This window comes from Daktulosphaira vitifoliae, unplaced genomic scaffold (genome assembly GCF_025091365.1).
Source record: "Daktulosphaira vitifoliae isolate Bord-2020 unplaced genomic scaffold, ASM2509136v1 Scaffold_3, whole genome shotgun sequence".
NCBI lineage: Eukaryota > Metazoa > Arthropoda > Insecta > Hemiptera > Phylloxeridae > Daktulosphaira > Daktulosphaira vitifoliae.
In genome coordinates, this window is record NW_026099574.1 from 8,715,786 (window position 1) to 8,733,510 (window position 17,725).

The 17,725-nt window shown below is 27.2% G+C and overlaps 3 protein-coding genes across 3 annotated transcripts in view; 2 read left to right on the forward strand and 1 right to left on the reverse strand.

Moving 5' to 3' along the window:
• LOC126902523 (uncharacterized) overlaps positions 1-8,720 on the reverse strand; it is a 34,123-nt gene extending 25,403 nt beyond the window's left edge. The window contains exon 1 of the mRNA XM_050679900.1: positions 8,542-8,720. Coding sequence (XP_050535857.1) covers positions 8,542-8,710 — 169 coding nt within the window. The 5' untranslated portion in view covers positions 8,711-8,720. The remainder of the gene's footprint in view (positions 1-8,541) is intronic.
• LOC126902022 (uncharacterized) overlaps positions 1-17,725 on the forward strand; it is a 96,281-nt gene that overhangs the window by 46,466 nt on the left and 32,090 nt on the right. The gene's annotated exons all lie outside the window — the stretch shown is intronic.
• The window catches only part of LOC126902540 (uncharacterized), a 14,338-nt gene continuing 12,917 nt past the window's right edge, over positions 16,305-17,725 (forward strand). The window contains exon 1 of the mRNA XM_050679924.1: positions 16,305-16,626. Within this exon, the coding sequence (XP_050535881.1) occupies positions 16,318-16,626 (309 nt within the window). The 5' untranslated portion in view covers positions 16,305-16,317. The remainder of the gene's footprint in view (positions 16,627-17,725) is intronic.

Genomic DNA, 17,725 nt, shown 5'->3' on the forward strand with positions numbered 1-17,725 from the left:
ACTAAAAAAACACGCTTTTAAAGCACATCGAACTAAAAAGTTTAAAATAATTTTTAAAATAAGCTTAAAATAATTATGAATAAAAAATACTAGTATTATTGTGATAAAAGCGTCGGGCGCTCAATATACGAAAAATATGGCACAAAGCACCCACGCTTTTATCATAATAATACTAGTATTTTTTATTCATAATTATTTTAAGCTTATTTTAAAAATTATTTTTAACTTTTTAGTTCGATGTGCTTTAAAAGCGTGTTTTTTTAGTATTTTTTAACTATATTTATTTTTTACTTTTTAGTTCCATGTTATGATAGTAGTTTTTATCAATATCATGGTGATAACGGGTAACGGGAAATCAGGGTTCGATTCCGGGGAGGGAGTCTGAGAAACGGCTCCCACATCCAAGGAAAGCATGGAACATGGAGGTAGTGACGAAAAATGACGATACTGGATTCATCCTATGTAATCGGAATGAATGAGTTCTATATCTCTAAATAAGAATAAAGTGTGTTAATATATATTTTTAATAGTAATTAGAATATATATATACAAGTAAAGCGACTTAAGTACGTAAACGTATCATGCACTAGGTATAGCCGTGTTTTGTGGGCGGGCGGGTCGGACTACGTTATACCTGAGGTATAAACGGCGGTAGGAATATATAAATATATATACGTAAGGCGCATTAGACGCGGGCGGTATTGGTCAGTCAAAATAAAAATTTGTTTATATATATATAATATTGATGACAAGCACGTGTGTACAGGTACGATAATCAAAAATAAATTTATACAGGAATAGTATTGCCGGCGTTTGATGAGTGAGGCGCGGGGTGGGGTGAATACGTTAGGACAGTCTAGTCTAGACAACGGAATATGCGATAACGCTAGGCGTTTGGAGAGTTACATACATACATACATACATACAGGTGAAACTAATATAAGCGTGTTAAAAAAAGCAATTTGTTGTAACGCACACAACTAAAAAAAAAAAACCGCTACGGACGAAAATTAGCGTACCAGTTCTGACGATGGCTAATTTCCGACAAAACTTACGTCGTTTGACCCGGCGGTCCGTTGGCGACAACACGGCTAGCCTTTACAGTGGGGTCAACAAATTTTAATACTCAGTGCCGGAAATTATTAAGAAAAAGTTGAATTATCACATATAATAAGGCGACAATGTTGGTGGTGAGCAGTGCAAATGACGTTCAAGATAGGAAAGAAGCGAGGTGAATGTACACACAAATGCCGTCCATGAACCGGTCCGAAGTAGTACACAGCTGACTATCTCGTACGCGCACAAACAAATCACAAATAATATCTATATATACAAATAGACAAAAAAAATAAATATAGTTTAAAAAACTATAAAAACACGCTTTTAAAGCACATCGAACTAAAATGTTAAAAATAATTTATAAAATAAGCTTAAAATAATTATGAACAAAAAATACTAGTATTATTGTGATAAAAGTGTCGAGTGCTCAATATACGAAAAATATGGCACAAAGCACCCACGCTTTTATCACAATAATACTAGTACTTTTTGTTCATATTTATTTTAAGCTTATTTTATAAATTATTTTTAACTTTTTATTTGTGCTTATGTAGGCGAGGCGTGGGGTGGGGTGAATGCGTTATGACAGTCTAGTCTCAAGGCCATAGACGACGGGATACGCAAGAATAACGTGGAGAGTTACAAACAATTTACAAACAAATATACAAACATACATACAGATGAAACTAATATAAGCGTGTCAAACAAGTACTATAACTGGTTGGATACCATGATTTTTAACAAAGTTTAAATATTTTTTATTTTTAAACTAATACAGAAAGTATATTCATTAATTAGGTATGGTCATAATTGACAATAAAATAAGTCCATCACTGTGACAGCGACGTCATAAAAAAAAGTTTGTCTTTTACATTTTTTTGATAAATCATGGTATCCGACCATGATTTTTAACACATTTTAAATACTTTTTATTTTTTGTTATTATTAATGTTATTACCAACTAAAATATATCAATGATGCATATAATACACTAAAATTGATTTTTTTTTTTATTTTAATTTTGAACAGTGGATATTATTAAGGGACAAAAAATTAGAATTATTTATTTATTGCCTATTCTTAAATATTTAAGGTGAGAGGTGACGACTTGGGCCACGCAACGGATTGTGGAGTCGCTACCTTCATAGCTCCCTTGCAAAAGGAGATCGGGTCGCCAACCACTTAGGCGAGGTTCTTGATCATAAAAGAACAACACCTGGACCATAAGTGGATTTAAAAAAAATAAAAAAAATAATAAGAAAACCAATAATATGCACTTTGATGAAACAAAGTGAATTAAAAAAAATTATATATATATACTAAAATATAAAGTGTTGTTGTAGACTATAATACGCTGATACCTTGTAAATATAACAAATATGTTTGTTTGATGTCACCAGTGGTGGACATACTTTAGCATGTCGAAGACCGTTACCTTTAAACTAGAGAGAATTATTTAAAGGGAAAAAGAAATAAGATACACGTGAATATTGAAGATATTCACGCAATAAAAAGATTTTTGTTGATTAAGAAAATTAAGGGGATTTTATTAAATTATTACAATTAAGTTAATAGTGGACAAAACCCGAAGGCAAAAACCACTCTGCAAATAAAGGGACAAAAAAGAGAAAAAACAATTATTAATACAAAAAAAAAATTTTAACCTACAACTTTTAAATATTACACATGAAGTGTCTTCCGCATCGGAACAAGTTCGTGTACTCCGGACACGGCGGATAATTTCTGTAATCTGGCCGGCCGGACCGTACTTGGGCACTGCGGGAATAATATATATATATGTGTTAAATATACATGACACACCACTGACCAATAACCTTATAAACAGCAATGCTAAAATTATTTACAGCTCATAACAAAATAAATTTACAAAAGAAAAAGGTTCAAACATTATATTAATTAAAATAAAAAACAATATACGATACCCAGTCCCGGATGGGACTCATCCTAAGATGGGGATCTCGGCCCCGGAATTGGCCGACGCCTGATTAAATTAGTACATTATTATAATGAACGACACACACGAAAAATAACAAAAAAAATGTTGGCTGAACGTACACAGCCAAAATACCACGACGGTGGTTCAAAGAGAAGAGAACACGAAAAATTCCTACACACCGGGCGAGACACAACGACGACGACGAACACGTTTGGGAGAGGGTATCTGCTTAACGATTTACAAAATATAAAACAGATAAAAATATGAATAATATTAAAATTATACAGGTATGGACAGTGGTGGCCAGTGTATGTGTCATATAGGGAACGATTATTAAACTGATAAAGAATATTGTGTGTAGAGCGTTCACCTTGACAGCAACAGTACAGTTTTCTGATTACACGGCCGGATATAACGTACGCGCGGCCATTAGCAAAGCAAAACAGTAATCTATCTATATCATAAAATTCACACTTTGTCACGTTACAGAAACCCCCCTGAGAAGATTTGACNATTCACATTTTGTCACGTTACAGAAACCCCCCTGAGAAGATTTGACGTAAAACGACAAAACTTCTCAAGAGATTGAACTGACCAAAATGGAATTCAAAAGAAAAGACAAAAAAATTTTATGATGCAGACTTATTGATTACGATCTCTGTACTTCCGCAAAANAGACTTATTGATTAGGATCTCTGTACTTCCGCAAAAAGATTATATTATATGTTCCCTTAATCTTCCCATTATCAGGATCTTGGAGGACATATGAATTAGTATTTTTGACATCTACAATAATATATGGACCATCATATAACATAAAAAATTTACTGATTATTTTGTCAGCACCTGAACTTAATTTGTGTGATCGCACCAACACAGTATCTCCGATATTAAAAAGAGTGTGTGGACCTATGCGGTCATGACGTTGTTTTCGAGCAAATGCTTTGCTCTTTTGAGATTCACGTGCTATCTCAAACTTTGTTTTGAGCGGAATATCACTACCAGGTGGAAAATCTACTATAGTTTATCATTTTTAGTTAAAGTAAATCATTAAAATTAATGCAGTTCTGGATATTTCAATTGTAGAATCTTTTTAAATATCAAAAATTAGTTAAAAATGATTACTATGATTTCTATTTAAGTGTTCTATTACGATAAAAATGCAAAAATATAATGAGTTTTTCTGATAAATATACTGTAAATAGTAATTATAAAATTTCCTGACTGCATATTAATCTTAAAAATAACATTGTTTTAATTCTCATAAATTTTTCTATTTAATGATTCATTCTAGTCGACGAAGGAGTAATTTTGGTGAATAGCAGAAAAAATTCCCAACCAATTTTTTTTTTTTTTAAAGTAGGCAATTGGTGGATTATTCTAAAAGCAACATCAACTCTTATTTCTTTAATTATATCCTGATTAGTAGTTCTTTGATTTTAAAATATAATATATGAATAAATACTAATTATAGTTTTTAAATTTAGTATGAAATTGTTATTTAATAATTTAATATTGTAATTTAAACGGAAAAATTATAAAAATAATAAAGAAGTTATATTTTGCTTTACTTTTACGTGTATAAAAATTTAAAGGGCTTGATACAATAATTTTCAATAAAAACTGTTTGTTACTATAAATAAATGCACTGGACTACAAGGAACTTTCATCAGAAGCAAAAATATACTTTTCTAAATCAAATTTTCGCGTTGTTTTCAAATCTGCAATTAGACTTTTTCTATCACTTCTAATTTTTTATATTATTACTAATTATATATATAAAATAATAATTAAAAGAAAAAAAAATTTGTTTTCAAATTATTACTGATTTGATTTTTAATATGTTAAAAATAATCAGTCCAAATTTTCAATTTTAACCTATTTTTTTGGTTCTTTAAAGTTGATGAAAAATTTTTGATAAAGATTTATGAAAGTTTATAGTAAAATAAATTGAATATATTACCATAACTTTTAGCTCAATTACAAGTTTAAAATTGACATCTAGGCCAGTCAACAAAGGAAAAATTTCTTAAAAAATTCCCAACCAAATTTTGTTTTATTAATAGTTGAATTAAAATATGTATAATGACATACTACTAGTCCTCATCGATTGAAATTGAGCTTTTTTTTTTACAGCCTCGCAAAAGTTCAAAAATATTAGCTTTTTTAATTTTCTCAAAAAATATTTAACCTACGAAAAAAAAGTTTCGTACAAAAGTTGTCTAAAAGACAATTATAAACAAAAAAATTATCTTATATTTTTTCATTTAATCAAATATTTTTCGAGTTACATTACATTTAATATGATTATTAAAATTTATATTCCATTTTTTTCATTTCACGGTTACTTTTTATCATGTTATACATTAGACACAATGTTATAAATGCATATTTATTTATAGTATCATTTAAGTGTAGTGTATATTAAGATACAACTGATAGAGTAGGTAATTGATTTGACACTATATTGTTTAAACCCAACTAAACGCTAAATTGTACATTCCCAAACAACAATCATATTATGTCAATTGCCACCGGAATTTCTGGTAATCTTTTTCTTTTTCTTTGCCTTAATCCCAACTACTTGGGGTCGGCCACCCTTATCCTAAGCTACCACTTGACACGATCTCCACATCATCTACACTTACATCAGCTGTCCTCATATCGCATTCAATAACATCCCTCAATCTGTTTTTTGGTCTTCCTCTACCTCTTCTTTCTTCAACATTCATTTCTATAACTGTTCTTACAGCTTCTGATTCTTCTCTCCTCATAACATGACTAAACAATCTAAGTCTATTTTCTGTCATCTNTTCTGTCATCTTATCCACGATTGACGCAACACCTATACTTCCTCTTATATGCTCGTTCCTTATCCTATCTTCTCTAGTCACTCCACTCATCCAACTAAGCATTCTCATCTCTGCTACACTTATTCTCTGCTCTACATTCTTATCAACCGCCCAACACTATGAACCATACATCATAGCTGGCCTCACAATTTCAATTTAAAAACTATAATTAGTATTTATTCATATAATATATTTAAAAATCAAAGAACTACTAATCATGATATAATTAAAGAAATAAGAGTTGATGTTGCTTTTGGAATAATCCACCAATTTCTTTAAATGAAACATTATCTACAGATTTGCATCGAAGCGTTTCTTATGATAGTGATTTTAATCACTGTCAGATATCATCTATACTTGTCCCATCTATGCCTCGTCCACACTGTGCCTCGATCCCACCGTGCTACCGTTTTTTATATAACTTTATTAGTTTATAAGAAAATAACATTTAAAGTTTCAAATTTTTGAGTTAATATGAATACATAATACACAGCGGATTACAAATACCAGAAGATATTTTTGACATCGATATTCGCAGATACGTAGCATTTATTAACAATGGTAGATAGGCACATTGCTGTGAGTTTATAAATATACAAACTGACATAAAAACTGATATAAATANGTTTATAAATATACAAACTGACATAAAAACTGATATAAAATAAAAATTATAAATACTATGTTATTAACATGGAAAACATGATGTTTAAACCAACAATTTTTTTTAGGATAACTAAAATAACATAAATTCAAACTGACTACGGATGAAATATGCTCGTACTAATAAATAAATATTTGACTCCCATTAATATGTCAAAATTATGAAATAGGACATTGACTTATAAAATTTGAAAATATCTTATATAATTATTTTTAATTAAATAAAACAAATTTTTTTTAAAATCTTTTTTACAAAGAATTGTTACTTTGATTGAAATTAAAAATACTAATATCAAAGTCGTCTATAAGGTACTAAACATTTTATAACTATAAAAGCTTGAGATTTTGGGTGGGTACTTAAATTAGACAACCTCATTCTTAGTATTATGATTTTTTCTTATGTAATGATTTTTAATCATTATTTACACTGGGAAAGTGCTTAATATTAAAATTATAAGCTTTAACCTTCAGGTAACATTTTTGATATTTCCAACGATAATTAGAGTTGAGAATGAAGAAATAATTATTGTAAAAAATGAAGCAACTTAATGTATGTAAATAATTTATTTATAATTTTTTATGTGTAGAATAAAAAAATTAATATGTTAACAATAACCAATTAATATATCCACTATAACAAATAATAATAGAGAAAATTAAATAAATATCACCATCTCTATTGGATAATTTTATGGCTTATTTATTATTTTCTTAATTAATAAACTAATTAACATAAATATGTTATTTAATTGGTTTAACTTTACACTTTCATGATTTTTTAACTGTTATAATATTAATAATTTATATAATACTTTATGGAGTATTTATAATAAAACCTTACCGATAAAATTAGTTTTAAATTGTATTTAAATGTGCCACTTGATGCCAACTCATTATTATCATAACAAGAAACTTGTTTCATAAAAAACTGCAACTATAGATTATAAAATTACATAAAACGAAATTTAAACAAATCTAAAAACAAATAAAATATTATATACTAAAAATGATATCTATAAAAGTACTAATTTTATAAAATAATTTATCCATAAAATTCATACTCAAAGTATTTTATAAAATATAACTTTGAATATAGCGAGTTGTGCTATAATTATGTTACTATTTTTAATATTCACCTGTATTCTTTTGTCTTCCGGTAAATCGGCAATTTGACATAATCGCAAAAATGAAATAATCTTTCTTTTCTAAATGTACGATGCTTTATTTTATTTATTTATTAAATAAATTAAAATATAAAGGAACATGATAAATAAATTGTAATTACTATTATTTATTTTGAGTTAAATAATTGAAATTAAATTAATGGATTTTCAATAGATATTGACTTACTAATGTACGATTATCTAAAATTACCCGATTAAAAGTCCAAGTTGCTTGTTTCAGAAGTACAATGATGAATAGAGTATCTTGTGCTATTATGAAAATTCCTGGAGTTATTGTTATATTTAAATATAAAATAACAAATATACTATATGCCATGTCTAAAATGGAAAATCTATATCCTATTTGTTTTAAGAAAAAACATGCACTAAAAACAATAACAAAGTCAGTTAATCTCGGTATGTCAAAGACGACATTTGTTGTGAATTCCATAATGCTGAACCTTCTACTAGGGAGTGCTAATGTAAGTATAATGAGTATTATTATTTTAAAAGTGATGAATAGTATTAAAATTGAAATCCAAAATTTATTTTTAAATGCAGGCATTTCAATAAGCGGTGGAAGAGTAGAATATTTAAAATGATAGTTGAGAATATTTTCGATGAACCTGCAACTGTTTTAAAATATGATTTGAAACTTTTAATGTTGTAGAATTATTTACTTACTTTATTGTTATTTTTTCACTATACCGAATAACCAAAAAGGTTAACCAAAAATGAATTAAGTCGTAGTAAAAACAATAAAATGGTGGCCTTTGAAGATAAAGAAATGATAGTAAACAGTAGATTCCTGTTCGAAAAAATTCATCAAGAATGAGCACTCTTGAACCTTTCAAAATTAAAAATTTAGATGGCCAAACACAGAATGACAGGTTTCTAAATCCACATAATAAATAAAGAAAATTAATTAGCTTTAATGAATTGAGAAATTTTGATTTAATAATATTGTCAGTTTGATGTATTGGTGAGTTTTTAAATAAAGTCTTATGAGGATTCATTAAAATTAAACACAACAATTTTAATAAAAAATAAAACTAAATGTAATTATTTAATATGATTGAGTTGAATATAATTTAAAATCTTAATAAGTTATAGTATAAATGTTATTTTAAAGAATGAAGATTTAAAGTATTACTATTTTAATATTATGTTTTTTATTTGACATATTTAAAACGATGAAAGGATATCGAGATGATATAGATATCATCTTAATTAAAATAACACAAACAAAATAATCATCAATTTATCATAAAAATGTATAATTCAATATTTGTAGTATTAAATAGAAACATTGTAAATTGTATGTAATTAAAGGCGATGCTTCCAATATTCTAATATTATCTATATATATAGAATAACATTATAGTGTTATAATAATGCTATTTAGATTTTGAGTTGATCTATTTAATACGAAATTACATAATATAGATATATTGCATACTAATATAGATTTCTTTCTCGCCTTCCTTTGTTCCTAACCTATTATACATCTTAAACTACTCCTTACTTACTACACACTTGGGTTATTTGGACAAAGTTTATACTCCGTCCAATTTTCTCTCATTTCGCTCTTTTGCCATTCTTGAAATAGATTTTTTTACTTTCTATTAATTTTTAACGGTCTTATACCTCTGCAAGTTTCCTTCTTTTCTGGCATTCTACCTTTACTCTTACCAACAATTTCCTTTGCAGTATTCTTTACACGACTAGCAAATCAATTCCACGCATCATTTATGTTTTTCTCGACATTTCATACCATCCTCATCTTTTCCATAATCTCCTTTCAATTTCCACTACCAGATCCGGGTATTTTTACCCGTCTTTCTTCTGTTTTTCTATATTCTACTCCTTGCATCATGTCAACTATCTCTATCCAAAACACTTCCTTATCTATTTCATTATATCCTTCTTATGGTGCATAGGCACTTATTACATTCAGCACTTTTTTCTCGAAAATCAATTTTGCGACTATAATTCTGTGAGTTTTCCTAACAATTGCTCATACTTTACTTTTCATCTCATCTTTCATAATTATCCCGATATCGTTCTTTATACTAGACTTACCTGAGTATAGATAGTATCAAAATGAAATTAATATAAACACAATAATCATCGATTTATCATAAAACTGTATTCTTCCATACTTGTAGTACTAAATGGCAATTTAGTAATTAATTTTAAATTATATGTAATTAAAGGCAATGTTTCCAATATTGCAATGTTGTTCTTACATGGAATTACATTATTATTGCGTTATAATTATGCTATTTAAATTTTGAGTTGATCTATTAAATAGGTTAATACCTTCATATCTGATAAATATTTGCGTACACATATTACTACTTAATTAAAAACATTCATAAGTACATTTTATTAATATTTAAACGAACATTAATTTAGAAACATTTAAATTAGCCAATGACTGTTGGTAATAACATTCATTTTCAGTTCCCTGGAGAAATATAAATGTTAAGAATAATTCATGGGCTATTAAATTTTATCTTTAGATTACTTCAGATAAAATAAATTATTTCTAAATTTGCAATGAACACAGCAACACATTTATATGAACGTTTTAAAAATCGGATAATCTTAAAGTATAGTCAAACGTATGCTTTTAACATACTATTAATGTATCGAAGAATTATTATTTTCATTAATATTTAATTGGTATAATTTAGATTTTAAACATGTATTTTATTAAACTACTTCAATTAATTAAGCGACAAATTATTATCTCAAAACATAATCTCGCCAAAAGACATTTAATAATAAAGCGTTTTAAAGTTATATATTCAATAACAAAAGATTGGTGTTTGTAGTATGTTCCTTGAAATACATAAAAATAACTATGTTAAAACAAAGTATTTATAACGATATAAGAACAACGTTGATTATTGAAAAATTGTTATTATTTACAAGTGTTAAAAATGTTTATTCTGGCGTTTTTGAATTTGAATGGGGATGGAATATTTTTTTTCTAATAGTAAGTATCTCAAATAACTAATTAAAAAAATGAAAAAGCATGTATCATACAGTGTCTCATATTTAACTGATATCACTTATAACTTTTAATACAACTCATTTTGTTAATTTTTTAAAAAATAATTATTGCCTTCGTAGACTACACTTAAGTCATATTTTTTGATCATATTATTTATAACCATAAAGAAAAAACAAATAAAATAAAACTAATTTTTTTTTTTTTTCAAAATATTGAAATAACTATTTTTTAGCTCCACAAAAAATGTTGATGGCTTAATAACAAATTTAGAACAAATGCATGTTTATGTAATGTATTCAAATGCTTGTTACTCATTGAGAAACAAGCATTTGAAAACATATAAATATAGTTTAAAAAAACTAAAAAAACACGCTTTTAAACTATATTTATTTTTCACTTTTTAGTTTTATGTTATGATAGTAGTTACTATCAATATCATGGTTGTAACGGGTAACGGGAAATCAGGGTTCGATTCCGGGGAGGGAGTCTGAGAAACGGCTACCACATCCAAAGAAAGCAGCAGGCGCGTAAATTACTCACTCCCGGAACGTGGAGATAGTGACGAAAAATGACGATGCGGAAATCATCCCTCGTAATCGGAATGAATACTTTATATCTCTTAATTAAAATAAAGCGTGTTAATAAATAAATTTTAATAGTAATTTGAATATATATATACATATATATACAAGTAAAGCGACTTAAGTACGTAAACGTATCATGCACTAGGTATAACCGTATTTTGTGGGCGGGCGGGTCGGACTAACGTTATACCTGAGGTATAAACGGTGGTAGGAATATATAAATATATATACGTAAGGCGCATTAGACGCGGGCGGTATTGGTCAGTCAAAATAAAAATTTGTTTATATATATATAATATTGATGACAAGCACGCGTGTACGGGTACGATAACTAAAAATAAATTTTTATAGGAATAGTGTGCTGTCGAGTGGAGGGCGAGGTGTGGGGAGGGGTGAATGCGTTATGACAGTCTAGTCTAGACGACGGAATATGCGATAACGCGTGGCGTTTGAAGAGTTACATACATACATACATACATACAGGTGAAACTAATATAAGCATGTTAAAAATAGGTATAGGCTTCATAGGGAATAAAGTACTTATCATTAAGTTGATATCAACTTATCAAAAAGTTTTAAAAATTATCATATACAACTCTTTTTTTTTATTACAGATAAATAATATATATAATATATATGTATTCCAAATAGTAAAAAAAAATGTAACACAAAATATTTGCTGTATCATAAGTTATAGGGTTTGTCAAAACATTGTAGACTATACTGTATATTTTACTTAACAATTTTAAAAGTTAAAACTGATACCAAAGGAATTTAATTAAAATTTTTAATAGAACAAATAATTTTTTCCATCTGTGACCATTTTTTTATTACTTTTACAATAAAGTCAGTTAAAAAAAATCATCCATTTCTATACTTATCATAAATAATATTAAAATATAATTTTTAGTAATAATAAACATAGAAAACAAAATAAAGAAGGTTATTGATTAATGGTTGATTAAATTTAATACTAATTTACAGATTATGCACTTGTTGTTTTTATGCATTTTGATTATTGATAATATATTTAACACATCAATTAGTTTGATGTATGGAAAATTTAATTTAACTATGAAAGGATGTCTTCATTTAATTACGACAATATATGCTGATCGAACAACACCGCAAATCATTAATAAAATTCATAAATTTGACAAACAATACAAGTCTCAATTTCAGTTTAAAATTAATTCACGAAGCATAATTTATGTTTATTTACTACTCATTTTTACCATGATAATTTTCAGCATTATAGATTTGATTTATAATGGAATATCATTAAGCAACATCATTAATACTTTTTTAAGGTAAAATATTTATGTACTCAGTTAGAAAATCCCACTTTACTTATATTTATATTTTTAATATAATACGAGATCGTCATTTTTTTAATGCAACCTTTTTAATTAAAGTAAGAATTCCTTAAATCAAAGTCATATTATCATTGTTTTTAATAATAATTGAATATTCAATGTAAAATATTACTCTTAAAATTAAAGAAAACATTGTTATTTAGTATTTTTAAATAAATTAAAAAATTATCAAATGTATATTTAAATAATCTTTTAGTGCAAGTTTATTATTCTGCACTAAATCAATTAATCTTCGTTGCGAAGCTGAGAAGGTAGTGGTTTCTTTTTGTGATGTGTTTTTTTTTTTGTGTCTGTTACCACTTTTTCTCAGCTCTCACCCAACCGATTTCTTTCAATGATACGTCAAAAGATCACAAATCGTATCTAGTCGAAGTTTTTTTTAACATATGTATAAAAAAAATGTTTATCACATGAGATGAATATTTTTAATTTTTTCTATGGTTTTTTTTTATGTTCATCAGTTTTTTTATTGAATTTATTTTAGATCACTTTGAAAATTATAAAATTTACTACTTAATTTTATAATTTATTTTATATATTTATTTTATAATTTTAAAATTATTGATAAATAAGTTATATAAATTTAGTTATACCAATAAAAAAAATCCAGTACAGGAGGGTCGCAGCACAGTGGTGACGTGCATAGTTGGATCAAGTATAATGATATCTGATAGTGATTAAAATCACTATCAAAATAAAACGCATCGATGCAAATCTTTAGATAGTGTTTAATTTTAAAAAATTGGTGGATTATTTCAAAAGTAACATGATCTGCTAGTTCCTTATTAATATTCAGATTAAGATAAAGTATGTCGAATGAAAATATTATTTCTCATAAAAAAATTGTGTCAATCCATACACTTTTCTATAAGTTTGTAACGTAATAAAATTATCATGAGTATCAGGTCACAGGTAACTGTATTCAAACAGTGCGCGTCGTACATCCGTAGGTTCAGTGTTGCACATACACACATAATTATTGATTAAATTGATCTATATTTCCTACCACCTGTGATTCTCATCCTAAAAAACCATAATGATGAACACACTGTCAAGTACCCTCTCCCATGTGTGATCAAGCCGGCATAAGAAAAAATCACGGTTATGTTCAAAAAAGAATTTCTCAACATCATCATCCTCAACATCTACACCTGTTGATCTAACATCATCATCTTTGTAGAATTTTTCTGTCTGTTGCCGTCCAGTTTAAGGATGGAGTAGAAGTTTGTCATTTTGGCTTGGCCATCATTATGGCACTGTATACAGTCAACAAGATTTGGACATCTCAACAATAATATGGTATATCTTCCTTTGGATTTTTTTTTCTCTTTGCACAATGTGCTCATGTAAAATTATTTATGTTATCTTTTATTTGGTTAACTGACCACACGGTATGTTTTTTTTTTTTCTTCTTATATTAGTTACTGACTATATAAATTTTAATTATGGTCAAGTCTTTCCCGTTTCTTTGATTATTCTTTCGTGACCTGACAGGTCCTCGGGTGTGGTCAGGGTGGACATGGTGAACATCTCAATGGGTCCCCTACATTTATGTAGGGAATACCCATTGACGTTGGTGACATGTCCATTTTACCCTGACACATGCGTTGGATCTGTCATGCCCAGGTTACCCTACTATTTTATTCTGTTTTCCGTTTATCTTGTTAGTACATTCTTAAATAAATTATTTAACATTATGCTAAAAGTTATTTATCCAGAATTTGGTATCTCAGCAAATTTGTCTGATAATGAACACTTAAATAGTGTCTAGGTGAGCACTATATACGAATCATGTATCGTTACATTACATAGAAAATCCAGAGGCCGTTCTGATGCCTGGATGTCTGTAGACATTTAATTTTAGATTAGTGCAATGAAACACAATTTACTGTTTTACAGTTATATGTGGCAAATGCTAAAGTTTAAGTAAAATAAATAATTTATGGGGCAAAAAAATATTATTGACTGAATCATTTTGGAATATACTTGTGGCATACTTATTATTTTATACATACTATTAATCCTATAGTTCCTTGGGAATCCTTGACCTTAAGTTAATTGTTCATAGTGTTTTCTTTTTTTTACATTTTGTGTTTAACATACAATTTGGTATTTAATATATATATATATAGATTTTTCTTTCTATTATTTTATGATTATATATATATATATTCTTTAGTAGAATGTTTTAATTTTTCAAGAAATTGTATTTTGTTATGATAATTACAAAATTAAATCATAATATTTAATAAAATCTAATCATTGTTATCTTAAATTATTACTAGTTTTCATAACCTTTCCCCATAGGATAAGGTACAAAATCCCTGGTGCTCCGGCTTTGCCTCGGCCCAGGGTGGACCAACTCATTGGGTTCTTGTAAAGTGAGGCTGATGTATATTAGTTTGGCTTACAAGTTACAGCATTATAAAGTTAACAATTTTAAAAATAAAATCGAGAATTTTCACACAAAAATAACATTCGATAACCATTTTCACCGTGAAGACAAAATAAAGTCCAACATTTTTTTTTTTTATTAATTAAAGTATATTACAAAAACTTTTAATTTGAGATATATATAAAAGTGTCAGTATTTCCGGAACACTTTTAAAAATTAAGTTGAAAAAGTTTTACTTTCTATATGCATTTTTATGTTTTGAACCCCCCCTGTATTAAGGGAAATGGTCCGATTTAAAAAAAAAGTATGTTGAATGAAAGAAGTATATAAATATTATTTCTTATAGAAAAAATTGTGTTGATCCGTACACTTTTCAATAAGTTATAGCATTATAAAGTTAAAAATGTAAAATATAAAATCGAGAATTTTCACACAAAAATATCATTTGATAGCCATTTTCACCGTGAATACAAAATAAAGTCTCACATTTTTTTTTTTTATATTAAAGTATATTACATAAGCTTTAATTTAAGATATTTATAAAAGTTTCAGTATTTCCGGAACACTTTCAAAAGTTAATTTGAAAAAGTTAATTATTTGTGAAAAAGTTGTCATTTTGAATCCCCTCTGTGAGCTGGTAAAGGGTTAAATTTATAAAAAAAATATACCAAATGATAGGTAAAGACATTAAACATCTATAAAAAAAAATTATATTGATTTGTTCATTTTTGAAAAAGTTATGGCAGTTTTAAGTAAAAAAAATTGAAAAAATTTCGAAAATTAGCGATTTTTAAATTTGTAATTTTTTTGGAGGTTTTCGCCATTTACGGGGAATGAAGGAAATTTTTTCAATTTTCGAGGGTAATGCCTTCGACTAGATACGATTTGTGATATTTTGACGTATCATTGAAAGAAATCGGTTAGGCGAGAGCTGAGAAAAAGTGGTAAAAGACACACAAAAAAAAAAAACACATTATAGTAAAATTAATACCTTCTCAGCTTCGCATCGAAGCTAAAATATAAATTGCAAGTTCTATAATGAAAAATATTTTATGGGTAACACACGTGTGTTTAAAATTTATAATAATTAAACATTTAAATAACAATATTATTATTTATATTGACATACAACTTTACTATATAGGCATTGGAATACTTTATTTCCACTTATGTATTGATACTTTGCAATGAACTACGTTGGAGATTAAAAATGTTAAATATACGATGGAAAAATGAAATATCCAACATGGATACTATTAAACTTCAGAGTATGGCAAAATCAATAGAATTTGAACGTTTAGCACACGCTCACCTTTGTGAAATAGTTGAAGATCTAAGTACTGCCTTTGGACCTTGCCTTATTATATATTTCTTTTTTTTGTTTTATGATCATTTGATACGTTTTTTCTTATACATGTATTTGATTCCATATATTAATGTTGATGAACTATCAAAAAATCCTGGACACTATTTTTATGAATTGTTGATATTTTTTTTGTACAATTGGACAGGACTATACCTAATTGCCTTACTTTCTGATAAATTAACACTGACAGTATGTATATTATTTATATTTATATGTATACAGAGTGATTCATTTTTCCACATCTCTTATAATTTTTGACTCAATTTAAATTTTATTAATATTGGTTATTTATATAATTATTGCTTTCTTAGTGTTTTAAAAGCATATTTTTTCTTATTAGAGATAAATAGAACACGGAATTTTATGCAATTATATCTTTGTAAATTATGTGTACGCGATTATAAGGGTTTAGAATATTGATCATGTATACCTCTACAAATTTTTATAAAAGTATTTATAATGGATATTTTTCATATTTTAAAGTTTAGTGCATATATAGGAATTCATGTATATTAATTCATAAATTCATTAAAAATGTATGTTTAAAATTTATATAGTTCTATCAACTGTATTAAATGATAAAATAACTTATTTATCGTCTGAAAAAATTTGTTTGTATATATAAAATAAATATATTTGAAGTATATTTTAACATAATAGATAAATTATTTCATCAAGCTTTTGATTTTCTCTTTTCGAATTTAGTTTGAGTTCAATTAGTACATGAGCTCTGAATTAGTTGCTCGTCTTCTGATGTGTTTTACCACATATCCTTTTACTGCTTTTTTTCGCAGTCTTTTATGCCTGAACAATTTTTCATAGCAGTCGTATTTTCTTTATTTTATTTTGTACCTCGTCATTCATCACCGTCTTGCACATAGGGCTAGATTTAAAAAAACTAGACAACATAATATATAATTTATAATATGGTATATTTTTTTATTCTTATTTAATTTCCGTCAAACAAAGAAACACAATTCTTGTTATGAGAATGGACGGGAAAACCTGTATAGCTCGGAGAAAGGGCATCTAACTTCGATAGCTATGCCCCAAGGAAGGACGCGTTTCTGATCGAGTTATACAAGCCGTCAAGTTAATAATATAAACTATAACTTGAGTTTTAAAGACAATGGATAATATAATAAAATCTTGACTTTAAGAAGAAGAAATTCATTATAAAGTATATATTTGTGCATATTTGCATCATATTTGGCTTTTAGCTTCGATGCAATTGGTTTTACTATGATGTGTTTTTTTTTTTTTTTTTTTTTTTTTTTTTTTTTTTTTT